Below are 26,506 nucleotides of genomic sequence, written 5' to 3'. Positions count from 1 at the left end.
TTTAATTTATTTTTTTGTCCATTCCAGCTTCTCAGGCAAATCATATAGTTGATGTAGATGCCCATATCGGCTGTTCAGATTTACTTTATAAAAGAGAAGTGTAGGATACTTCTCTTGTTGCCTTATTTGTATTTGACTTTATTAAATGTATTTATATTAGAAACACAACATGTGTATATAACAAAGGGTGCAAAGTCTGCAGGCAGTAGGAAACACATGGTTAAGTGTAGGGAGTAAAACTGATGGCAGTCTAAAGTTCAAGATTTTTGGAGCTCTTTGTTCAGTGGATCAGATGTTTGATGAAGCTCTGTGTCTATCTACCACCACTACTGTTTTCTGTTTATTTGTTACTGACTGTGGCAGGACACCTCTGCCTCTGTTTCACTTTATGTTGCTGGTAAATAATATGGTTGTAGTAGTAGGCTAAAGTTAAATTATTTAATATGCACTAATTAAAGGGGCAGAGCTTTAAGAGACATTTTAGCTTTCATATTTTATAAGATATATTTTTTGTAAGAACCACAATTAATAAATATATTTCAGTGAATAACTTATTGTTAAAATCTGTATATAAATATGTACATAAAGTGTTGTAATTATATTGTAAAATGGATGGATGGATGGATGGATGGATGGACGTTTAAAACAAAACTGTTATTATTAATTAGTAAGTATACATTTTTTGAGCCTTTTTAGAGAAAATCAAATCATTGTAGTAAATTATGCAAATTACTCGACAATGTCATGGTGACCACGCCCACAGACACGCCCCCACAGCCACAGGTATCTTGGCAGTTTATGGGAAACACTGGATATGATATTGTTGAAAATAGATATATTATAGGTAAATAGCCCATGTTTGAGAAGTCTACTCTAAGTTCCAACAGGTATGATATGCTTTGAAATGCATCATGGGCCCTTCTGTCAATTTTCAAAAGCCAATGTGGCCCCTGGGCCAAAAAGTTTGCCCACCCCTGATCTAGAATGAACTTTTACCATCTCAGGGGCGATGCAGCAGCTCACCGGCTTAATATTTAAATAGCTGCATAAGTTGCATTACCTCTGTGATCAATGCGCCACTAAAAGTAGTTCCTCTGCGTTACCTCTTAAAGAACAACGTTGCTAATACTTAGTTATGATTCAGCTCACAACATGTAAATGGAGTATTGTTGCCGGCTTTTGGATGTATTTAAGGCTTTATGCGCATATTATAGTACTCCCATGAGCTTCATACTTCCCATATATTACAAATATTTAAAAAAAAACGTATGTGTTGTTGTCCTACATAAGGCGTGTGAATGAGAAGAACATTTCCCCAAAAATACGAATACAAAACCATTGCTCTAAGATGTTTTCAAAGAGAGGTCGTGGGAAAGAGACACTTTGCTGTGTAGAATGAATATCATGTGGGCTGCTGATAAGTTAATGTTCCAATTCATCTAATGCTCTTTTCCCTGGGAGAAGACAGTTTTGTATTTTTGTTGCCTGTAACATCATTACTTTAGTTTCCATGACATGTTATTCCAAGGATGGGAAACAAGTTAGTATACGTAGTGGGGCGTCCAAAAAAAAAAGTAGATTTTCGAATAAATGGCAAATTTTTACCTGTAACAATTCTTATTGGTAAACACATTTATTTATTTTTTTAATCTGTCCTGTCCAGACCCTTAAACAAATCATATTGTTGATGTAGATGTATATCTGTATATCTGCTGTATAGATTTGCTTTACAAGAGAGAAGTGTTGGATACTTGTCTTGTTACCTTATTTGTATTTGACTTTATTAAATGTTTGGGTAGAATTTTACTAAACAAAACCAGTTTTCTTGTAAGTAATATAGAAATGTATCAGAGCTGTTATCTATTTTATGGAGAAATGTAGTTCATCATAGAACTGGCACTCAGTGTTATTTAAAAAAAAAAAAAAAAAAAAAAAAGGATGGACGTTGAATCGAGAATCTGTCCAAAAATAACAAGAAGAAAAATGGCGGACAGAAGAGAGGGGAAGTTTACAGGTTAACTTACAGGTTGAGCTTGTTTCCCCTCTCTTCTGAGGGCAAGTGTTCCAATTGTGCAGGGTGCAATATTACTGCTTGTCATTTTAACTTCAAGAAAATTGTTTTTATACTTCCAAATCATTTTTTAACTGAAGAAAATTGTTTTTATGTTTTCAAATTGTTATTTTGTTTGCAGAAAATTGTGTTTTTACTTGTAAATATTTTTTTTAATCAAAGAAAAGTGTTTTCATACGTTTTTTTATTTGCAGAAAAAAACATTTTACCTGTAGAAAATGTATTTTTAATGGATTAAATATTTTTTTTACTTGCACCATTTTTTTTACTTGCAGAAAATCGTTTTTTGCATGTGACTCATTAAATCGTTTTCTTTTAAGTAATATAGAAATGTATCAGAGCTGTTCCTTATTTTATGGAGGAATGTAGTTCATCATAGAACTGGCACCCAGTGTTATTAAAAAAAAAAGTATGGATGTTAAATCGAGAATCTGTCCAAAAATAGCAAGAAGAAAAAAATGGCAGACAGAAGAGAGGGAAAACTTACAGGTTAATAACCTTGTCTCCCCTCTCTTCTGTCCGCCATTTTATCCCCATCATGCTTCTTCTTCTTTATTTTTTGGCGGACAGCACAATACGCAAATAAGACGGCCGTTAAATTAACGCAGCTGCACCACCTGTTGTAAAGTGTGACTTACAGGTGCTCTGAGTGCAAGTGTTCCAATTGTGCAGGGTGCAATATTACTGCTTGTCATTTTAACTTCAAGAAAATTGTTTTTATACTTGCAAATCATTTTTTAACAGAAGAAAATTGTCTTTATACTTTCCTGTCGTTGTTTTATATGCAGAAAATTTTGTTTTTACTTGTAAATTGTTTTTTTTAATAGAAGAAAAGTGTTTTTATATTTGCGAAAGGTTTTTTTATTTGCAGAAAAAAATAATTTTTACTTGCAGAAAATTTATTTTTAATTAATTAAATATTTTTTACGTGCGAATCGGGATTTTTTACTTGCACAATTATTTTTACTTATTTTTTTTACACCATTTATTTATTTTTATTCATTTTTTTGCACGTGACTCATTAAATCGTTTTGTTTTAAGTAATATAGAAATGTATCAGAGCTGTTATCTATTTTATGGAGGAATGTAGTTCATCATAGAACTGGCACCCAGTGTTATTAAAAAAAAAAGTATGGATGTTAAATCGAGAATCTGTCCAAAAATAACAAGAAGAAAAATGGACAGAAGAGAAGAAAACTTGCAGGTTAACTTACAGGTTAAGCTTGTTCCCCTCTTTCCTGTCCGCCATTTTATCCCCCATCATGCTTCTTCTTCTTTATTTTTTGGCGGACAGCACAATGTGCAAATAAGAGTAGCTCGGAAGGCCGTTAAATGGACACCACCTGTTGTAAAGTGTGACTTACAGGTGCTCTGAGTGCAAGAATATTACTGCTTTTCATTTTACCTTCAAGAAAATAGTTTTTTTTACTTGCAAATCCTTTTTTAACTGAAGAAAATAGTTTTTATACTTTCAAATTGTTGTGTTATTTGCAGAAAATTTAGATTTTACTTGTAAATAGTTTTTTTAATACAAGAAAAGTGTTTTTATACTTGTGAAAAGTTTTTTTATTTGCAGGGGAAAAAAAGTACTTGTAGAATTATTTTTTAAAATTAATTAAATATTTTTCATGTGCGAATCGTGATTTTTTTACTTGCACAATTATTTTTACTTATTTTTTTTACACCATTTTTTTTTTTTTTTACAAATTTTTTTTGCATGTGACTCATTAAATAGTTTTCTTTTAAGTAATATAGAAATGTATCAGAGCTGTTATCTATATTATGGAGGAATGCAGTTCATCATAGAACTGGCACCCAGTGTTATTAAAAAAAAGTATTGATTTTGAATCGAGAATCGATTCTGTATCTAATCATTACCCGCAAGAATTGAATGGTGTGGTGCCCAAAGATTCCCAGCCCTAATACTGAGGCCCTTCCTTGAATTGTTCCATCACTTTTTAATGCTGCATACTTCTTACTTAGACGACTTTTATAACTCTACTGTACACGTCTCCTCCCCACAGGCATTCTCCTCCAGGAGGAGAAGATCAACTCTGTCTTCCTGCTCTACCTGATGTCCATCCCCAGCTTCTGCATCCTGGCCTTGGCCGCCCTGGCCCTGGAGAACTGGGCCCTGCTGGAGTCGCCGCTCCACTACGACCGGCACCTGTGGCTCTTCATCCTGCTCAGCTGCCTGGGCTCGGTGCTGTACAACCTGGCCAGCTGCTGCGTCATCACGCTCACCTCCGCCGTCACCCTGCACATCCTGGGCAACCTCAACGTGGTGGGCAACCTGCTGCTGTCCCAGCTGCTGTTCGGCACCGAGCTGTCCGCCCTGAGCTGCGCCGGCGCCGCGCTCACGCTCTCCGGCATGCTCATCTATCAGAACTCTGAGCTCATCGTCCGCTACATGGACACGCGCAGAGCCAAGACAAACGGCGCGCTGGAGCGGGACGGGACGCAAAGAACAGAGGCGGACAAGACAGCCTGAGCTCCAGGAAGTGGTCCCATGCAGCTGACCTTATAAGGTGATGTTGTGCCAGAGTAGTCATCCCCTCCTCACTGTGCCATTGTACTGTCCCACGGAGGCTGGAAGAAACCATTTATTTTTATTTACTTGATTTGACAAAATGGCAAGCCCTTCCTCTCCTTTTATTTGCACTCCGACATCAACACACACGAGCACACTTCGACTCCTCGGATACCTGGCGTCCACTTGTCCCTCCCACTCCACTGTGAGTGGAGCGCCTAACCTGGAGTGAACCACACTGTTACACGACTCCCTGCTTTTGCCTTGTTCTGGGAAATGTGTCAACCCCCCTACTCTTTAAGCACAAACAAAAAAGGAGTGCCGCGTCCTGCTCGAGACGGACCCACATTCGGAGTTCCAAATCGAGTGCACGGGTCTCTGGAGATTTCCCTCAATTATTTCTGTCACTTCAGCCTCCCATCTTGGATCCAAACAGTGTCACTTCACACTAAAGGACGTTTGTTACAATTTACAGCACATCTTCCAAGCGGACTCCTGCTGGACAAAGCCTATTTAAATATTGTTTTTAATCGACATTTTATGAACGAACCATTTATCGCCACTCTTTTGAATATGTAAGCAAAAAAAAAAAAAAAGAAGTATTTATTATATTTGAATCGCCATGGCAATCACTGGCATTGTTGTCTCGCACCAGTCCAACATTTGGACTCTCTTCCTCATTCTATTTGATAGGGGTGTAACGGTACACAAACATTTCTGTTCGGTACGTACCTCGGTTTAGAGGTCACGGTTCGGTTCGTTTTCGGTACAGTAAGAAAATACAAAATATACATTTTTTTGGTTATTTATTTACCAAATTTGTAAATAATGGCTTTATCCTTTTAACATTGGGAACATATTTTCATACTTGCCAACCTTGAGACCGCCAATATCGAGAGGTGGGGGCGGGGCGTGGTCGGGGGTGGGGCGGGGGGCGTAGTTGGTGGCGTGGTTAATAGGGGAATATATTTAAGCTAGAATTCACCAACTCAAGTATTTCATATATATATATATATATATATATATGTATGAAATACTCGACTTTCAGTGAATTCTAGCTATTTATATATATATATATATATATATATATATATATATATATATATATATATATATGTATATGTATATATTATTATACATATAAATAAAATAAATACTTGAATTTCAGTGTTCTGGAGGCTATCCAGTAGATGGCAGTATTGTCCTGTTTAAGAGTGTCACAACATTGCTGTTTACGGCAGACGAACTGCTTTACGGTAGACTAAACGTGACTGCTGTTGTTGTGTGTTGTTGTCGCGCTGGGAGGACGTTAATGAAACTGCCTAACAATAAACCCACATAAGAAACCAAGAACTCGCCCTCGATCATTCTACAGTTATGACGTCATTGGGCAGGCAAGCTGTTTATAATGTGGGAAAGCGGACGTGAGAACAGGCTGTCCCCACTCAGGTCCACATTGAGCTGGAGGGGGCGTGGCCTCCAGCTCCGGCTGAATACCGGGAGTTTGTCGGGAGAAAATTTCTGCCGGGAGGTTATCGGGAGAGGCGCTGAATACCGGGAGTCTCCTGGTAAAAACGGGAGGGTTGGCAAGTATGCTATAATAATTCTGCCCAAAAATAGAAATAGCTGTGTGTGTGATGGATGTGAGCCACCACTAGGCTGATCAGTGCAACAGCAGGCAGTCATGAATGCTAAGGATAATAATAACATACCCTAACCATTACCAGGGTTAATGTGGTCAACATATATAAAATAAAAACTAAATAAGATAAGGCTCAGAATGGTTTCTTAACAAAACCTTTCTACATGTAAAGTGCTCTTTTCGATTGATTGATTGAGACTATCACTACCGTATTTTTCGGAGTATAAGTCGCCCCGGCCGAAAATGCATAGTAAAGAAGGAAAAAAACATATATAAGTCGCATTTTTTGGGGAAATGTATTTGATAAAAGCCAACACCAAGAATAGACATTTGAAAGGCAATTTAAAATAAATAAAGAATAGTGAACAACAGGCTGAATAAGTGTACGTTATATGAGGCATAAATAACCAACTGAGAAGGTGCCTGGTATGTTAACGTAACATATTATGGTAAGAGTCATTCAAATAACTATAACATATAGAACATGCTATACGTTTACCAAACAATCTGTCACTCCTAATCGCTAAATCCCATGAAATCTTATACGTCTAGTCTCTTACGCGAATGAGCTAAATAATATTATTTGATATTTTACGGTAATGTGTTAATCATTTCCCACATAAGTCGCTCCTGAGTATAAGTCGCACCCCCAGCCAAACTATGAAAAAAAACTGCGATTTATAGTCCGAAAAATACGGTAGTAGATTGCACAGTACAGTACATATTCCGTACAATTGACCACTAAATGGTAACACCCAAATACGTTTTTCAACTCGTTGAAGTCGGGGTCCACGTTAATCAACATTAAACTGCCTCAAGTTGTTGCTCAGATTAAATAAAATGTCAAAACTTTTCTTCTACATATAAAAAGGGCAACATCAAACAGTTTCAAGTCAGTTTATCCACATTGTCTGCAGAAATCAAAAATCTAGTTTTTAATGCAATATTGTCTTAAATCTGCTGCTATAAAAACATTTGTTATTGCTTTAGCCCTGCCTGACTCGCCAAGGAGAGGCTGCTTGAATGCTGTTTGCACCACGCTCGTCTTTCTCGTCGTTGAAGCGATGTTCACTTGGGGGTGGTGACGCTTCAAGTGGGTTCGCATGTTTGACGTGTTGGCAGAAGCATACCTTACCGCTGCCGAACAATGTCGGCAAACCGCTTTCGCTTTGTTGTCGTAGCCCGGTCGCTGCCAGCATGCCGTGTGGTGTGCATTGTTTACACAACGTGCGGTACACCTCCGAACCGAACCGAACCCCCCGTACCGAAACGGTTCAATACAAATACACGTACCGTTACACCCTTACTATTTGATGATGTAGCGTGGACAAACCTGTTACCGGTTCTGCACTAGTTTGTGGTAGTCAGGCGGAATGCTGCTTTCTTTTATGGGGGAATGTTGATACAGATACGGTATGCCAAATGTTTACTTCTGTTGTAGCGTTTTCATTGCACTGTTTGTGTTGTCAAACTGGTTCCACACCAGAGAAAGAGAAAAGCCATGACGTTTATTATTTGTGTTTACCTCATGTTCTGCAGTGTAACGTACCGACTGCTAACCCTTAAAGGTTAGACGCACCCATTTCACAGTGCATGGCAATAAAAACATGGCTGTCGTGTATCAATGCGCTACTGAATACCTCAGAAATGAGTCATTTTAACCAGTCGTTCAAGCATAAAACATTTGAAAGGCAGCAATTAACTGACATTTTGGAATGTGTGGCGCACTGACCAGGTTTAATTGAACCCCTTTTCTTTTCTTCCTGAGTGTAGTGATTGTACATGTTATTTTATTGGATGTTTTACTGTGGTACCGCTTCATGAATGCATCACGCCTTATCCCGACATTCATGCCTTCTTGTAGAATGTTTTCATTTTGTGGTTAAGGGGCAAACACAATCTGCTGTTTCATCATTAGTAATAAATAACCTGGCACACGTACATTGACTGATACAACTGCTTTGTCACCTTCTTCTTTTGTGCCATCCATTTATGGAGTGAAATGACTGCCAAAATGCCACAAACACACTCAAATGTTTTTACTCAAGCCAAAAAAATGTTCAGTTGAAAAAATATTTGCATGCATAAAAACAATTTTCTTTCTGTTTAAAAAAAAAAAAAAAAGATTTGCAAGTTTAAAAACTGTTTTCTTCAAGTGAAAACTTTTGGCAGTAATATTCCACACTGTGTGATCCACACACTCAGAGCACCTGAAATTGGCACTCTATGACAGGAGCCAATTTAAGGCCGTCAGAGCTATTATTTGCGCATGGTGCCATCCACCAAAAATAACAAGAAAAATGGCGAACAGAAGAGAGGGGAAACTTACAGGTTAAAGGCCTACTGAAACCCACTACTACCGACCACGCAGTCTGATAGTTTATATATCAATGATGAAATCTTAACATTATAACACATGCCAATACGGCCGGGTTAACTTATAAAGTGACATTTTAAATTTGCCGCTAAACTTCCGGTTCGAAACGCCTCTGAGGATGACGTATGCGCGTGACGTAGCCCGACGAACACGGGTATGCCTTCCACATTGAAGCCGATACGAAAACGCTCTGTTTTCATTTCATAATTCCACAGTATTCTGGACATCTGTGTTCGTGAATCTGTTTCAATCATGTTCATTGCATTATGGAGAAGGAAGCCAAGCAAGCAAAGAAGAAAGTTGTCGGTGCGAAATGGACGTATTTTTCGAACGTAGTCAGCCACAACAGTACACAGCCGGCGCTTCTTTGTTTACATTCCCGAAAGATGCAGTCAAGATGGAAGAACTCGGATAACAGAGACTCTAACCAGGAGGACTTTTGATTTGGATACACAGACGCCTGTAGAGAACTGGGACAACACAGACTCTTACCAGGATTACTTTGATTTGGATGACAAAGACGCAGACGTGCTACTGTGAGTATGCAGCTTTGGCTTTTTTTTGCGTATGTACGTAACTTTTTTAAAATATATAAGCTTTATGAACCTTGGGTTAGGTGAACGGTCTTTTGGGCTGAGTGATTGTGTGTGTTGATCATGTGTTTGAATTGTATTGGCGTGTTCTATGGAGCTAGGAGCTAGCAGAGGAGCTAGGAGCTAGCATAACACGTACCGTACCGTAAGTGCGCGTCACGTACGTAACTTTTTAAAAATATATAAGCTTTATGAACCTTGGGTTAGGTGAACGGTCTTTTGGGCTGAGTGATTGTGTGTGTTGATCGGGTGTTTGAATTGTATTGGCGTGTTCTATGGAGCTAGGAGCTAGCAGAGGAGCTAGGAGCTAGCATAACAAACACGCAGGTGTTATTATGCAGGATTAATTTGTGGCATATTAAATATAAGCCTGGTTGTGTTGTGGCTAATAGAGTATATATATGTCTTGTGTTTATTTACTGTTGTAGTCATTCCCAGCTGAATATCAGGTACCGTGAGTATGCAGCCTTGGCTGCTAAACATTCGATAACTTGACCGTATGTGCGCGTCACGTACGTAACTTTTTAAAAATATATAAGCTTTATGAACCTTGGGTTAGGTAAACGGTCTTTTGGGCTGAGTGATTGTGTGTGTTGATCAGGTGTTTGAATTGTATTGGCGTGTTCTATGGAGCTAGGAGCTAGCAGAGGAGCTAGGAGCTAGCATAACAAACACGCAGGTGTTTTTATGCAGGATTAATTTGTGGCATATTAAATATAAGCCTGGTTGTGTTGTGGCTAATAGAGTATATATATGTCTTGTGTTTATTTACTGTTGTAGTCATTCCCAGCTGAATATCAGGTCACCCCCGGCTCTCACAGCATCTTCCCTATCTGAATAGCTTCAACTCCCCACTAGTCCTTCACTTGCACTTTACTCATCCACAAATCTTTCATCCTCGCTCAAATTAATGGGGAAATTGTCGCTTTCTCGGTCCGAATCTCTCTCACTTCATGCGGCCATCATTGTAAACAATAGGGAACTTTGCGTATATGTTCAACTGACTACGTCACGCTACTTCCGGTAGGTGCAAGCCTTTTTTTTATCAGATACCAAAAGTTGCAATCTTTATCGTCGTTGTTCTATACTAAATCCTTTCAGCAAAAATATGGCAATATCGCGAAATGATCAAGTATGACACATAGAATAGATCTGCTATCCCCGTTTAAATAAAAAAAATTCATTTCAGTAGGCCTTTAAGCTTGTTTACCCTCTCTTCTGTGCGCCATTGTTTCCCCCATCATGCTTCTTCTTCTGTATTTTTTGGCGGACAGCAAAATCCGCAAATAAGACGGCCGTTAAATGGACTCAGCAGCACCACCTGTTGTAAAGTGTGACTTACAGGTGCTCTGAGTGCAAGTGTTCCAATTGTGCAGGGTGGAATTTTACTGCTTGTCATTTTAACTTCAAGAAAATTGTTTTTTTACTTGCAAAAAATGTTTTAACTGAAGAAAATTGTTTTTTTTAACTTTCAAATCGTTTTTTTATTTACAGAAAATTGTGTTTTACTTGTAAATTGTTTTTTTAATCGAAGAAAAGTGTTTTTATACTTGTGAAATGTTTTTTTATTTGCATAAAAAAATCTGACTTGCAGGAAATGTCTTTTTAGTCGATTAAATATTTTTTTTTACTTGCGAATAATTTTTTTTACTCACAGAAAATTAGTTTTCTCTGTTTGCAGGAAATGGATTCATTCTTGCACTTCGCTCTTTTTACTTGCAGAATATAGTTGTTTTTTTTAGTTGCAGATTGTTTTTTTACATGCAGAAAATAGTTATTTTTACTTGTCTTTTTTTTATTGAAGAAAAGTGTTTTTAAACTTGCAAATAATTTTTTTACTTGCAGAAAATGTTTTTTTAATTGAAAATATTTGGGGTTTTTTTTCTTGCGGATTGTTTTTTTACATGCAGAAAATAGTTATTTTTACTTGTCTTTTTTTTATTGAAGAAAAGTGTTTTTATACTTGCGAATCATTTTTTTTACTTGCAGAAAATGTTTTTTTAATTGAAAATATTAGTTTTTTTTAACTTGCGGATTGTTTTTTTTACATGCAGAAAATAGTTATTTTTACTTGTCTTTTTTTTATTGAAGAAAAGTGTTTTTATACTAGCGAATTATTTTTTTTACTTGCTAAAAATGTTTTTTTAATTGAAAAAAAATGTTTTTTTAATTGAAAAAAAATAAATTTTTAATTGAAAAAAAATGTTTTTTTAATTGAAAAAAAATAAATTTTTAATTGAAAAAAAATAAATTTTTAATTGAAAAAAAAAAAGTTTAATTGAAAAAAAAAATTCAATTAAAAAACAATTTTTTTTTCAATTAAAAAATTTTTTTTTTTACTTGTGAATCTTTATTTACTTGCAGAATTTTTTTTTTTATCCGCAAAAAAGTTTTTAACTACTCGCAAAAAAATTATTTTTTTTCTTGCACATTTTATTTTTACTTGCAGAATTTTTGTTTTTACTTGTGAATTATTTTTTAAATTGGAGAAAAATTGTCTTCTTTATTTGCAAATATTTGGGCGTGAGTAAAAACATTTTTGTGTGTTTGTGGACTTTTGGCAGTAATTTCACTCCATATTAAATGTTCACCAATGGTTTTTAAGTGAGTTTTGTTGCTGTGTTTTTGGATTGCCTTAAATTTTTGATTGGGGCAAAAATAGGCTGCCTGTACCCCAAATTGTCAACACTTGGTTTTCCACGTGAGTAATGTGTCCGCTGCATTCCCAAAGGATGTCGTTTGTCATGCGAGAATTGAACAGTTTGTCTTTTTTTTCCTGAAGCAGGGTCCAGAGGAAGATGACAGAGACAGATGGAGGCGGTGACGTGGGTCTCCCTCCTCATCCTCCATTGTGCCTTCCTGGGTGGTGATGTCATCAGAACCATGCATCCTTATGAGGAGCAGTGCTGAGAGGTGACCCGTCAGGAGAAGTTAAGAGCAGGTGAGTGACTCCTGCATTAAACAGACTATTTTCCCACCCATTGCTTTATTAGGCTTTCCCCTTTTGCTTGTGTTATCAGATTCCTGCAGCGACTGCGAGTCTCTCTCTCTCTCCCTGCTCCATTACTATATTTGTACGTGTTTTTGAAGCACTCGGCCCGTCGCTGAGTTACAGTTCAGCATGTTTCTCTTTTCAGTTTACATTCTTCTTACTTAAGCAGACTGAGAGCCCAGGAATGCACCACTTGCTGCTCCCTCGTCGTCTCCTTCACTTTTGAATACATTCAAGCCAATTAATCCACCTTAAAAAGTGGCCTCAGGGATGGAGTCCACACCTGAAGATGGAGCCGTTGTGTGCGTGACCAGCGAGGGACTCGCCGCCATTGAGGATGAGGAGGTTCTGAACAAAATGGTGAGCGAGCAAACAGCACATTATTAGCTACCCTATTTAGCAGTCTCCATAGTTCCGCCTTTATGCGCAGATTTGCCTTGATTGAACTAAATCTGATATCGTAGGTTATAATCTTTATATAATAAAATATCCCAAATATTAGGAACAGTGCTCAACAAATAAATACCACTGCATTTATTTGTTGAGCACTGTAAAAAAGCAAATAAAATGGAAACAGTACATTTGTATACGAGTAAGAATAACAATGCTTAATGAAGAAAACAATAAATGATAAGAATACATAGAGGACAATAATAATAATGTAAATAATAAGACAAACATGAAAATACATTTACGTTTTGGATGTGAGGCAAATTCAACTAAACCCTGTTTTTTGATTATATAAATAAACAAACTGGTTAGCCAGAAATCCAAATGGAAATCTATTTTAATGTTGTTCTAATTGTGTAGTATTTTATTTTCATATTTTAGTTCGATATCCCACTTTCTGCTTTGCATTGTGTGTGTGTGTGTGTGTGTGTGTGTGTGTGTGTGTGTGTGTGTGTGTGTGTGTGATCCAAATATACACACATACAGATCCAAATACACACACACACACGCACACACACATTCATATACGTAGACACACACACACACACATATACATACATAATGTATATACACATATATATATATATATATATATATATATATATATATATATATATATATATATATATATATATATATATATATATATATATATTTATATATATATATATATATATTAGGGGTCTGGGAAAAAATCGATTCGAATTCGAATCGCCATTCTCACGTTGTGCGATTCAGAATCGATTCTCATTTTTAAAAAATAGTAGTTTTTAAAAAAAAAAATTATTTAAAAAAATATATATATTTTTATATTTTTATTTTTTAATCAATCCAACAAAACAATAAACAGCAATACCATAACAATGCAATCCAATTCCAAAACCAAACCCGACCCAGCAACACTCAGAACTGCAATAAACAGAGCAATTGAGAGGAGACACAAACACCACACAGAACAAACCTTAAGTAGTGAAACAAAAATGAATATTATCAACAACAGTATCAATATTAGTTACAATTTCAACATAGCAGTGATTAAAAATCCCTCATTGACATTATCATTAGACATTTATAAAAAAAATTAAAAAAGAACAATACACTTGCATCGCATCTCATAAGCTTGACAACACACTGTGTCCAATATTTTCACAAAGATAAAATAAGTCATATTTTTGGTTCATTTAATAGTTAAAACAAATGTACATCATTGCAATCAGTTGATAAAACATTGTCCTTTACAATTATAAAAGTTTTTTACAAAAATCTACTACTCTGCTTGCATGTCAGCAGACTGGGGTAGATCCTGCTGAAATCTATGTATTCCATGAATAGAGAATCCTTTTCAATCTTGGCAAAAATCTTAGCCACACGATTATCAAAGGTAATAGGAAAATTAATTCATCCTGACCAAACTGGCTTCATGGAAGGTCGACAATCTTCAGACAATACAAGGAAATTGTTTAATGTTATTTACTATGCTAGAAGTCTCCCTTATACCACAGCAGTATGTACTGTTGATGCGCATAAACTGCTCATTTATGTTTTGCACATTACGTAAATTTGGATTTGGAGATAATTTTATACAATGGATTAAGATGCTTTATACAAGGCCCATGGCATCAATCAAAACCAATAATCATATTTCCGAACCTTTTTCGTTAAAAAGAGGAGTAAAACAGGGATGTCCTGCATCTGGATTATTATTTAATTTGGTTATTGAACCCTTAGCTGCAAAAATAAGAAGTGAAAATAATATTAATGTTATAAATATTGGCTCTCAGTATAATAAGCTATCGATGTATTGTGACGACATAATTCTCTACCTGTCACATGTTAACTCCTCTCTACACTATATCAATAATGTCGTCACTGAATATGGCTGTTTATCAGGGTATAAAGTCAATTGGGACAAATGTGAAATATTACCACTTAACACTGCAAGAACTCACAAGTTCAGAACTCCAAAATTGGGTTTGGTTTTGAAGTTGTATTGCATTATTATGGTATTTTTGTGTATTGTTTTCATTTAAAAAAATATATATATATATCGTTTTTGAATCGAGAATCGTGTTGAATTGAAAAAAAATCGATTTTGAATCGAATCGTGACCCCAAGAATCAATTCTGAATTGAATCGTGGGACACCCAAAGATTCCCAGCCCTAATATATATATATATATATATATATATATATATATATATATATATATATATATATATATATATATATATATATATATATATATATATATATATATATATACTACCGTTCAAAAGTTTGGGGTCACCCAAACAATTTTGTGGAATAGCCTTTATTTCTAAGAACAAGAATAGACTGTCGAGTTTCAGATGAAAGTTCTCTTTTTCTGGCCATTTTGAGCGTTTAATTGACCCCACAAATGTGATGCTCCAGAAACTCAATCTGCTCAAAGGATGGTCAGTTTTGTAGCTTCTGTAACGAGCTAAAGTGTTTTCAGATGTGTGAACATGATTGCACAAGGGTTTTCTAATCATCAATTAGCCTTCTGAGCCAATGAGCAAACACATTGTACCATTAGAACACTGGAGTGATAGTTGCTGGAAATGGGCCTCTATACACCTATGTAGATATTGCACCAAAAACCAGACATTTGCAGCCAGAATAGTCATTTACCACATTAGCAATGTAGAGAGTGTATTTCTTTAAAGTTAAGACTAGTTTAAAGTTATCTTCATTGAAAAGTACAGTGCTTTTCCTTCAAAAATAAGGACATTTCAATGTGACCCCAAACTTTTGAACGGTATTGTGTATATATATATATATATATATATATATATATATATATATATATATATATATATATATATATATATATATATATATATATACATATATTGTAATTATTATTATTTTTTACTCCTGTCCAGCTATTCAGACAAATCAGGATGTAGATGATCCATATCTGCTGTACAGATTTACTTTACACAGGAGAAGTGTGGGATACTTCTCCTGTTGCCTTATTTGTATTTGTCTTTATTAAATGGATTTATATTATTATTTGGCGAAGGAGGGGATAGAAAGAGAAAAGAAGGAAGACAGATGGGAAAATTGCGGGGACAAGAGGGTGATAAGACAGGGGGACAACAACAACCACCAGAGTACGGCCCATAGGCCACCCAGAGAGCCCAACCCAAGGCAGCGGGTGCGGCGCCCAGGGAACAAGGAACCACCTGCCCCACGCAGCCAGGCCGGCCAGCAACGGGAGCCCAAGAGCCGGCCTGGAGGGGCCAGCAGCGGGCCATAGACGGACGCGCCTAGCAGAGGACAAGGCACGGGAGAAGCAGGAGACAGCCAGCGGGCATGAATATCACAAGCATTTATTCTGCTAGAAATATCACAGATTACAGCTGGGATATATTATCAAGTCAAATTCAAACTAATGACAACATTTAACCCCTCGACACCATTTTAAGCGTTTGTGTGTTTTAAGCTGGACAATGCTGACACTTTTGAAGAGCGAAGACTCATCCGTGCTGCGTTGAGGGACCTGCTCAAGAAAAAGAGAGGTTGGTGTTAACTCCAGCACGTCTATTGACATCTTTTAGAAAAAAAAAAAAAAACAATCCTCCTCCATGTCTACTCAAGACAAGCGGGAGCAGGAGCGAGGGTCCCGGCAGCAGGACTTGAGGCAAGCCCTGGGCAAAAGAAGCGGAGGAGGAGGAGGAGGAGGAGGAGGAAGAGGAGGAGTTGCTGGCACCGGAAGAGCAGCAATGAAGTCCACCACAAACTGTGACTCACTTTGACTAACACTTCTTAGAACCACTGCCTGACTAAACGTTTCATTCTTGACTTTTTTCATTAGGCCCACCTGACGCCTCCACTACAGCAGGAGGGTGAGTCACACGCCTGTTTCTTTCTTTTCATAGATTTATATTTAATACAGAGTCATGTGTTCAATCATCACATAATCCTTATAGCTGTTCCTCAGTAAACTGCCAATATTTATTCCAGGCACTTTTAACACGGTCCTATTTGAACTCTGCCTGGCAACAAGGGACCACACGCTTCACAATATTTTTGTCATGAATTTCCATTTCCTCAAATAATTTTTTCGATTTTACAAACTTTTTTATTTTTTTTAGTTCCGAGTTTAAATGTTTTGACAGCTTTACAGATGCCAGGTGTGCTCTGCAGGCACTTTTAAGGACAATAACACATAGTAAAAGTAAGCACATGAACCAGTCTGTTTCACACACCTGGCAATTATATGACTCTAAGGCGGGGGTCGGCAACCCGCGGCTCTAGAGCCGCATGAGGCTCTTTAGCGCCGCCCTAGTGGCTCTCTGGAGATTTTTCAAAAATGTATGAAGAATGGAAAAAGATGAGGGGAAAAAAAGATATATTTTTTTGTTTTAGTATGGTTTCTGTAGGAGGACAAACATGACACAAACCTCCCTAATTGTTATAAATCACTCTGTTTATATTAAACATGCTTCACTGATTCGAGTATTTGGCGAGCGCCGTTTTGTCCTACTAATTTTGGCGGTCCTTGAACTCACCGTATTGTTTGTTTCCATGTATAACTTTCTCCGACTTTCTAGGACGTGTTTTATGCCACTTCTTTTTCTGTCTCATTTTGTCCACCCAACTTTTAACGTTGTGCGTGAATACACAAAGGTGAGTTTTGTTGATGTTATTGACTTGTGTGGAGTGCTAATCAGACATATTTGGTCACTGCATGACTGCAAGCTAATCGATGCTAACATGCTATTTAGGCTAGCGATATGTACATATTGCATCATTATGCCTCATTTGTAGCTATATTTGAGGTCATTTAGTTTCCTTTAAGTCCTCTTAATTAAATTTATATCTCATGACACATGAAATATGGCTTTTAATTTGTTGCGGCTCCAGACCGATTTGTTTTTGTATTTTTGGTCCAATATGGCTCTTTCAACATTTTGGGTTGCCGACCCCTGGTGTATGGCGTCTATTAAAATAGCTCAAATAAATTAAAAAAACCATATAAAAAATGTGCCTGGTGATTAACAGAAGCCAAAATATACATTTTTAAATATTAAAAGGTGCCTGATGATTAATTGGGGTATGGTGGCCAGTGTTTCCCATAAGCTGCCAAGATACCTGTGGCGGTGGGGGCGTGGCTATGGGTGTGGTCACCGTGACATCATCGAGTAATTTGCATAATTTACTACAATGATTTGATTTTCTCTAAAAAGGCTAAAAAATTACAACACTTTATGTACATATTTATATACAGATTTTAACAATAAGTTATTCACTGAAATATATTTATTAATTGTGGTTCTTACAAAAAATATATCTTATAAAATATAAAAGCTAAAATGTCTCAAAGCTCTGCCCCTTTAATTAGTGCATACTAAATAATTTAACTTTAGCCTACTACTACAACCATATTATTTACCAGCAACATAAAGTGAAACAGAGGCAGAGGTGTCCTGCCACAGTCAGTAACAAATAAACAGAAAACAGTAGTGGTGGTAGATAGACACAGAGCTTCATCAAACATCTGATCCACTGAACAAAGAGCTCCAAAAATCTTGAACTTTAGACTGCCATCAGTTTTACTCCCTACACTTAACCATGTGTTTCCTACTGCCTGCAGACTTTGCACCCTTTGTTATATACACATGTTGTGTTTCTAATATAAATACATTTAATAAAGTCAAATACAAATAAGGCAACAAGAGAAGTATCCTACACTTCTCTTTTGTAAAGTAAATCTGAACAGCCGATATGGGCATCTACATCAACTATATGATTTGTCTGAAAAGCTGGAGAAGACCAAAAAAAAATAAAAAAAAAATGTTTTTTTAATTTAAAAAAAAAAAATAATAATTTATTTGTGGCGGACGTAATTCTTTCGTGGCGGGCCGCCACAAATAAATGAATGTGTGGGAAACCCTGGTGGCTATTAAAACTCCACCGTTTTAATATAAAAACATGCCTGGTGGTTGTTTGGTGCATGCAAGTTAATAAAGTTGAGGCATAAATTCCCATTTTTTCATATAGAAACATGCCTGGGGATTATTTGGGGCATGGTTTCTATTAAAACGGAGGCAAACCACTCCTTTTTTAAATATAAAAGCAAGCCTGGTGATGTAATGGGCTATGGTGTCTATTAAAACAGAAGCCAACATTCCCATTTTGTCATTAAAAATGTGCCTGGAGAGTATTTGTGGTAGGGTGTCTATTGAAACAGGCCAAAATTCACCCCTTTTTTCATATATAACATGCCTGCAGATTAATTGGGGTATGGCGTCTAATAAAAAGATGGCTAAAAATCCCCCTTTTTTAAATTTAAAAACGGGTTATTTGGTGCATGTACGCAGCTTATAAAATCGGCGCAGAAATTCCCATTTTATCGTATAAAAATGCTTGGGGATTAATTGGGGTATGGTGTCTATTAAAACATAGGCTAAAAAATCCCTCTTTTAATTAAAAAAAAAACGTGCCTGGTGGTTGTTTGATGCATGCAAGTTAATAAAGTTGAGGCATAAATTCCCATTTTGTCATATAGAAACATGCCTGGGGGTTATTTGGGGCATGGTTTCTATTAAAACGGAGGCAAAACTCTCCTTTTTTAAATATACAAGCAAGCCTGGTGATCTAATGGGCTATGGTGTCTATTAAAACAGAAGCCAACATTCCCATTTTGTCATTAAAAATGTGCCTGGAGAGTATTTGTGGTAGGGTGTCTATTGAAACAGGCCAAAATTCACCCCTTTTTTCATATATAACATGCCTGCGGATTAATTGGGGTATGGCGTCTATTAAAAAGATGGCTAAAAATCCCCCTTTTTTTTCATTTAAAAGCGGGTTATTTGGTGCATGTATGCAGCTAATAAAATCGGCGCAGAAATTCCCATTTTATCATATAAAAATGCTTGGGGATTAATTGGGGTTTGGTGTCTATTAAAACATAGGCTAAAAAATCCCTCTTTTAATAAAAAAAAACGTGCCTAGTGGTTATTTGGTGCATGCAGGCAGCTAATAAAGTTGAGGCAGAAATTCCCATTTTTTTCATATAGAAACATGCCTGGGGATTATTTGGGGTATGGCATCTTTTAAAACGGTGGTCGAAATTCCCCATTCCTCATACAAAACATGCCTGGGGATTAATTGGGGTATGGTGTCTATTAAAAGAGAGGTAAAATTTCCCCTTTTCTCACATAAAACATGCCTGGGTATTAATTTGGGTATGGCATCTACTAAAACAGTGGCCAAAAGTCCCCTTTTTTCATATAACACATGCCTGGGGATTAATTGGGTTATGTCGTCTATTAAAACAGTGGCCAAAGTTCCTTCTTTTTTTTCACATAAAACATGCCTGGGGATTAATTGGGGTATGGCATTTATTAAAACAGTGGTCAAAATTCCCCTTTTTTCACATAAAACATGCCTGGGGATTAATTGGGGTATGGCGTCTATTAAAACAGAGGCCACAATTTCCCCTTTTTTCATATAAAACATGCCTGGGAATTAATTGGGGTATGGCATATTTTAAAACTGTGGCCAAAATTCCCCCTTTTTTCATATAAAACATGCCTGGGGATTAATTGGGGTATGGTGTCTATTATAACTGAGGTCAAATGTTCCATTTTCTCACATAAAACATGCCTGGATATTAATTTGGGTATGGCATCTACTAAAACAGTGGCCAAAATTCCCCTTTTTTCATATAAAACATGCCTGGGGATTAATTTGGGTATGGCATCTACTAAAACAGTGGCCAAAATTCCCCTTTTTTCATATAAAACATGCCTGGGGATTAATTGGGGTATGGCGTCTATTAAAACAGTGGCCAAAATTTAATTATATTTTTTTCACATTAAACATGCCGGGGGATTAATTGTGGTATGGCATCTATTAAAACAGAGGCCAAAATTTCCCCTTTTTTCATATAAAACATGCCTGGGGATTAATTGGGGTATGGCATCTTTTAAAACAGTGGCCAAAATTCCCCCTTTTTTCATATAAAACATGCCTGGGGATTAATTGGGGTATGGCATATTTTAAAACTGTGGCCAAAATTCCCCCTTTTTTCATATAAAACATGCCTGGGGATTAATTGGGGTATGGTGTCTATTATAACTGAGGTCAAATGTTCCATTTTCTCACATAAAACATGCCTGGGGATTAATTTGGGTATGGCATCTACTAAAACAGTGGCCAAAATTCCCCTTTTTTCATATAAAACATGCCTGGGGATTAATTGGGGTATGGCGTCTATTAAAACAGTGGCCAAAATTTAATTATATTTTTTTCACATTAAACATGCCTGGGGATTAATTGTGGTATGGCATCTATTAAAACAGAGGCCAAAATTTCCCCTTTTTTCATATAAAACATGCCTGGGGATTAATTGGGGTATGGCATCTTTTAAAACAGTGGCCAAAATTCCCCCTTTTTTCATATAAAACATGCCTGGGGATTAATTGGGGTATGGCATATTTTAAAACTGTGGCCAAAATTCCCCCTTTTTTCATATAAAACATGCCTGGGGATTAATTGGGGTATGGTGTCTATTATAACTGAGGTCAAATGTTCCATTTTCTCACATAAAACATGCCTGGGGATTAATTTGGGTATGGCATCTACTAAAACAGTGGCCAAAATTCCCCTTTTTTCATATAAAACATGCCTGGGGATTAATTGGGGTATGGCGTCTATTAAAACAGTGGCCAAAATTTAATTATATTTTTTTCACATTAAACATGCCTGGGGATTAATTGTGGTATGGCATCTATTAAAACAGAGGCCAAAATTTCCCCTTTTTTCATATATAACATGCCTGCGGATTAATTGGGGTATGGCGTCTATTAAAAAGATGGCTAAAAATCCCCCTTTTTTTAATTTAAAAACGGGTTATTTGGTGCATGTACGCAGCTAATAAAATCGGCGCAGAAATTCCCATTTTATCATATAAAAATGCTTGGGGATTAATTGGGGTATGGTGTCTATTAAAACATAGGCTAAAAAATCAATTTTTTCATATAAAACATGCCTGGGGATTAATTGGGGTATGGCATCTTTCAAAACAGTGGCCAAAATTCCCCCTTTTTTCATATAAAACATACCTGGGGATTAATTGGGGTATGGTGTCTATTATAACAGGTCAAATGTCCCCTTTTCTCACATAAAACATGCCTGGATATTAATTTGGGTATGGCATCTACTAAAACAGTGGCCAAAATTCCCCTTTTTTCATATAAAACATGCCTGGGGATTAATTGGGTTATGGTGTCTATTAAAACAGTGGCCAAAATTTAATTATATATTTTTCACATAAAACATGCCTGGGGATTAATTGGGATATGGTGTCTATTATAACAGGTCAAATTTCCCCTTTTCTCACATAAAACATGCCTGGATATTAATTTGGGTATGGCATCTACTAAAACAGTGGCCAAAATTCCCCTTTTTTCATATTAAACATGCATGGGGATTAATTGGGGTATGGCGTCTATTGAAACAGTGGCCAAAATTTAATTATATTTTTTTCACATAAAACATGCCTGGGGATTAATTGGGGTATGGCATATATTAAAACAGAGGCCACAATTTCCCCTTTTTTCATATAAAACATGCCTGGGGATTAATTGGGGTATGGTGTCTGTTATAACAGGTCAAATTTCCCCTTTTCTCACATAAAACATGCCTGGATATTAATTTGGGTATGGCATCTACTAAAATAGTGGCCAAAATTCAAATTTTTTCATATAAAACATGCCTGGGGATTAATTGGGGTATGGTGTCTACTATAACAGGTCAAATTTCCCCTTTTCTCACACAAAACATGCCTGGATATTAATTTGGGTATGGCATCTACTAAAACAGAGGCCACAATTTCCCCTTTTTTCATATAAAACATGCCTGGGGATTAATTGGGGTATGGCATCTTTTAAAACTGTGGCCAGAATTCCCCCTTTTTTCATATAAAACATGCCTGGGGATTAATTGGGGTATGGTGTCTATTATAACTGAGGTCAAATGTTCCCTTTTCTCACATAAAACATGCCTGGATATTAATTGGGGTATGGCATCTACTAAAACAGTGGCCAAAATTCCCCTTTTTTCATATAAAACATGCCTGGGGATTAATCGTGGTATGGCATCTATTAAAACAGCGGCCAAAATTTCTCCTTTTCAAGTTAAAACGTCCCAAGTGATTAATCGGTGCATGCAGGCATTTATTAAAACAGAGGCCATTTTTTAATCATTATTATTACTTAAAAAAAAGACGTGCCTGGTAATTAATTGGGGTTGGGTGTCTATAAAAACCGAGGCAAATGTCTCCTTTTTCCATATAAAAACAGGCTCGTTGACTTATTGGGGTATGGCGTCTATTTCTTCTGTCCTCAGCAAGGCAGGTCCTGCTCAAGCCAGCTCCAGAGGTCCCCCCTCCACAGTCCCCAATGCTAAGAATGTCAAACAGATGCTTCTGGACTGGTGCCGGGCCAAAACCGAACCATATGAGGTCAATATGTCCACTCTTGCTGGCTCGTGTCCTAGTGCTGCTCTGCTCACTTCTGTCTACCGCATCCAATTGAAAGGGGGTGAACATCCGGAACTTCTCCTCCAGCTGGAAAGACGGCATCGCGTTCTGCGCCTTGGTGCACCGCTTCTTCCCGGACGCCTTCGAGTACTCGGTCCTGAACCCGCACAAGCCCGGGGACAACTTCCAGCTGGCGTTCAGCACGGCAGAGTGAGCTCCCCGCCGTCTCCGTCCGGTCCTCGTGTTCGATACCACTCGTGTTGTTCTCTCGTTGCGCAGGAGGCTGGCGGGCTGCCCGCCTCTGCTGGACCCGGACGACTTGGTCCGGATGGAGGAGCCCGACTGGAAGTGCGTGTACACGTACATCCAGGAGTTCTACCGCTGCCTGGTGGAAAAAGGCCTGGTGAAAACCAAAAAGCGTGCGTAGGACGTGAAGAAGCCAGGTGCGAGGTGAAGATCACACCAACGTATTTACTGGCGTTATGCAGCATTAGAAGGTAAATGATCTCAGGTGACGTGTGTGGTGCTCTAATGAAGGCGGAGTCGTGCTCTCATCAGCACCATTTTCAACCCAGAGACGCCAAGGGAATAGCCAGATGAGCTGCATGTGTCTCCTTTGACCACTAGATGGCACTAGATGTGATTCAACTATATATGTTTATTATTGTGCTATTTCTAATATGTTGCTTTCCAACATATTAGACACTTGTAATGACTAATTGCTATTCTAGAGACCAGGGGTCACCAACGCGGTGCCCGCGGGCACCAGGTAGCCCGTAAGGACCACATGAGTAGCCCGCTGACCTGTTCTAAAAATAGCTCAAATAGCAGCACTTACCAGTGAGCTGCCTCTATTTTTTAAATTGTATTTATTTACTAGCAAGCTGGTCTCGCTTTGCCCAACATTTTTAATTCTAAGAGAGACAAAACTCAAATAGAATTTGAAAATCCAAGAAAATATTTTAAAGACTTGGTCTTCACTTGCTTAAATAAATTCATTTATTTTTTTACTTTGCTTTTTTTAACTTTCAGAAAGACAATTTTAGAGAAAAAATACAACCTTAAAAATGATTTTAGGATTTTTAAACACATATACCTTTTTACCTTTTAAATTCCTTCCTCTTCTTTCCTGACAATTTAAATCAATGTTCAAGTAATTTTATCTTTTTTTATTGTAAAGAATAATGAATACATTTTAATTTAATTTTTCATTTTAGCTTCTGTTTTTTTGACGAAGAATATTTGTGAAATATTTATTCAAACTTATGATTAAAATAAAATTAAAATATTCTGGCAAATCTAGAAAATCTGTGGAATCAAATTTAAATCTTATTTCAAAGTCTTTTGAATTTCTTTTAAAATTTTTGTCCTGGAAAATCTAGAAGAAATAATGATTTGTCTTTGTTAGAAATATAGCTTGGTCCAATTTGTTATATATTCTAACAAAGTGCAGATTGGATTTTAACCTATTTAAAACATGTCATCAAAATTCTAAAATTAATCTTAATCAGGAAAAATTACTAATGATGTTCCATAAATTCTTTTTAAAAATGTTTCCAAAAGATTCGAATTAGCTAGTTTTTCTCTTCTTTTTTTCGGTTGAATTTTGAATTTTAAAGAGTCGAAATTGAAGATAAACTATGTTTCAAAATTTAATTGTCATTTTTTTCCTGTTTTCTCCTCTTTTAAACCGTTCAATTAAGTGTAAATATCATTAATTATTAATAATAACATAGAGTTAAAGGTAAATTGAGCAAATTGGCTATTTCTGGCAATTTATTTAAGTGTGTATCAAACTGGTAGCCCTTCGCATTAATCACTACCCAAGAAGTAGCTCTTGGTTTCAAAAAGGTTGGTGACCCCTGCTATAGACAGCGAGTGAAAACATTTAATACAATATTTTCCTAAATATAACAGGTAAAAGAAGAACTGATTCACTGTGTGCATTTATCAACCATTAATACGTCTTAAATATGTTGGTATAGTACGGGGTGGGCAACCTGCATGTGGCTCCTTGGAGCTTTCTCAAAAATGGGGAAAATATACTTCTTGTTTTATTCAATCAATCAATCAATGTTTACTTATATAGCCCTTAATCAGGAGTGTCTCAAAGGGCTGCACAAGCCACAACGACATCCTCGGCTCAGATCCCACATCAGGGCAAGGAAAAACTCCACCCAATGGGACAATGAGAAACCTTGGAGGGTTTCCTAAATCTGGCAACGGGTGTGCATATGTGAGCCTTTAATACATTGAAATTAGGGATGTCCGATAATATCGGCAGGCCGATATTATCGGCCGATAAATGCGTAAAAATGTAATATCGGAAATTATCGGTATCGGTTTTTTATTATCTGTATCGGTTTTTTTATTTTTTTATTTTTTTATTTTATTAAATCAACATAAAAAACACAAGATACACTTACAATTAGTGCACCAACCCAAAAAACCTAACTCCCCCCATTTTTTTCTGTTATCAATATTCTGGTTCCTACATTATATATCAATATATATCAATACAGTCTGCAAGGGATACAGTCTGTAAGCACACATGATTGTGCGTGCTGCTGGTCCACTAATAGTACTAACCTTTAACAGTTTATTTTACTCATTTTCATTAATTACTAGTTTCTATGTAACTGTTTTTATATTGTTTTACTTTTTTTTTTATTCAAGAAAATGTTTTTAATTTAGTTATCTTATTTTATTATTATTTTTTAAAAAGTACCTTATCTTCACCATACATGGTTGTCCAAATTAGGCATAATAATGTGTTAATTCCACGACTGCATATATCGGTTGATATCGGTATCGGTTGATATCGGTATCGGTAATTAAAGAGTTGGACAATATCGGAATATCGGATATCTGCAAAAAGCCATTATCGGACATCCCTAATTGAAATGTATTTGAAAACAAGACAAAGGCATCAAACTATAATGAATGTTTTATATTCTGTGTACTTTAATGGGGAAACCTTTGATAAAACATTGTTATAAATATGATACGATAAAAAAAGTGTGTGCATATATCAGTTATTCTCGAACAGTGAGGCGTGTGACTCGCTTTATCAGTATCATGCACAACATGCTCATTGTCGCCAGTAATCTTGACTTCCTCATTTTAAGATATTAAACAAATAAACCGCACAAACTGTTGCATTAATTTTGTTACGTAGTTTAAAGATTATTATATTCTGCTCCCGAGTTAATTTTGCTGATCAATTTGATACATTTATTATTAATTATTGCATTAATTTTTCCAGTATCAAATAGTTTTAAGTTGATCAAAAGTTCAAACGAGGATATTTTTTCCCACAGGCAAAATGATGTACC

General features: G+C 36.5%; 2 protein-coding genes across 7 annotated transcripts in view; both read left to right on the top strand.

Moving 5' to 3' along the window:
* The window catches only part of slc35e4 (solute carrier family 35 member E4), a 20,253-nt gene extending 8,214 nt beyond the window's left edge, over window positions 1–12,039 (top strand). For 3 of the 4 annotated variants that reach the window (XM_062030935.1, XM_062030933.1, XM_062030932.1), the window contains one exon: window positions 4,096–5,494. In XM_062030935.1, coding sequence (XP_061886919.1) covers window positions 4,096–4,562 — 467 coding nt within the window. In that variant the 3' untranslated portion in view covers window positions 4,563–5,494. Of the gene's footprint in view, window positions 1–4,095; window positions 5,495–11,998 lie in introns of those variants that run through there. The other variant, XM_062030934.1, reaches the window with a different exon arrangement.
* smtna (smoothelin a) lies at window positions 11,875–26,506 on the top strand. 3 transcript variants are annotated; one of them, XM_062030936.1, is made up of 9 exons: window positions 11,875–11,914; window positions 11,996–12,154; window positions 12,351–12,565; window positions 16,125–16,200; window positions 16,280–16,423; window positions 16,497–16,527; window positions 23,039–23,153; window positions 23,230–23,381; window positions 23,451–26,506. In XM_062030936.1, the coding sequence occupies exons 3-9, from the start codon at window positions 12,476–12,478 to the stop codon at window positions 23,596–23,598; spliced, it is 756 nt and encodes a 251-aa protein (XP_061886920.1). In that variant the 5' UTR covers window positions 11,875–11,914; window positions 11,996–12,154; window positions 12,351–12,475; the 3' UTR covers window positions 23,599–26,506. The 3 variants fall into 3 exon arrangements, with proteins under 3 accessions (XP_061886920.1, XP_061886922.1, XP_061886921.1); XM_062030937.1 differs by lacking the exon at window positions 11,875–11,914 and adding an exon at window positions 12,234–12,287 and having other exon boundaries at window positions 12,129–12,154; window positions 12,375–12,565; XM_062030938.1 differs by lacking the exon at window positions 11,875–11,914 and having other exon boundaries at window positions 12,121–12,154; window positions 12,375–12,565.

This window comes from Entelurus aequoreus, linkage group LG21 (genome assembly GCF_033978785.1).
Source record: "Entelurus aequoreus isolate RoL-2023_Sb linkage group LG21, RoL_Eaeq_v1.1, whole genome shotgun sequence".
Lineage (NCBI taxonomy): Eukaryota > Metazoa > Chordata > Actinopteri > Syngnathiformes > Syngnathidae > Entelurus > Entelurus aequoreus.
Note: the sequence above shows the minus strand (reverse complement) of the source record. Positions and strands in the feature narration are given on the sequence as shown.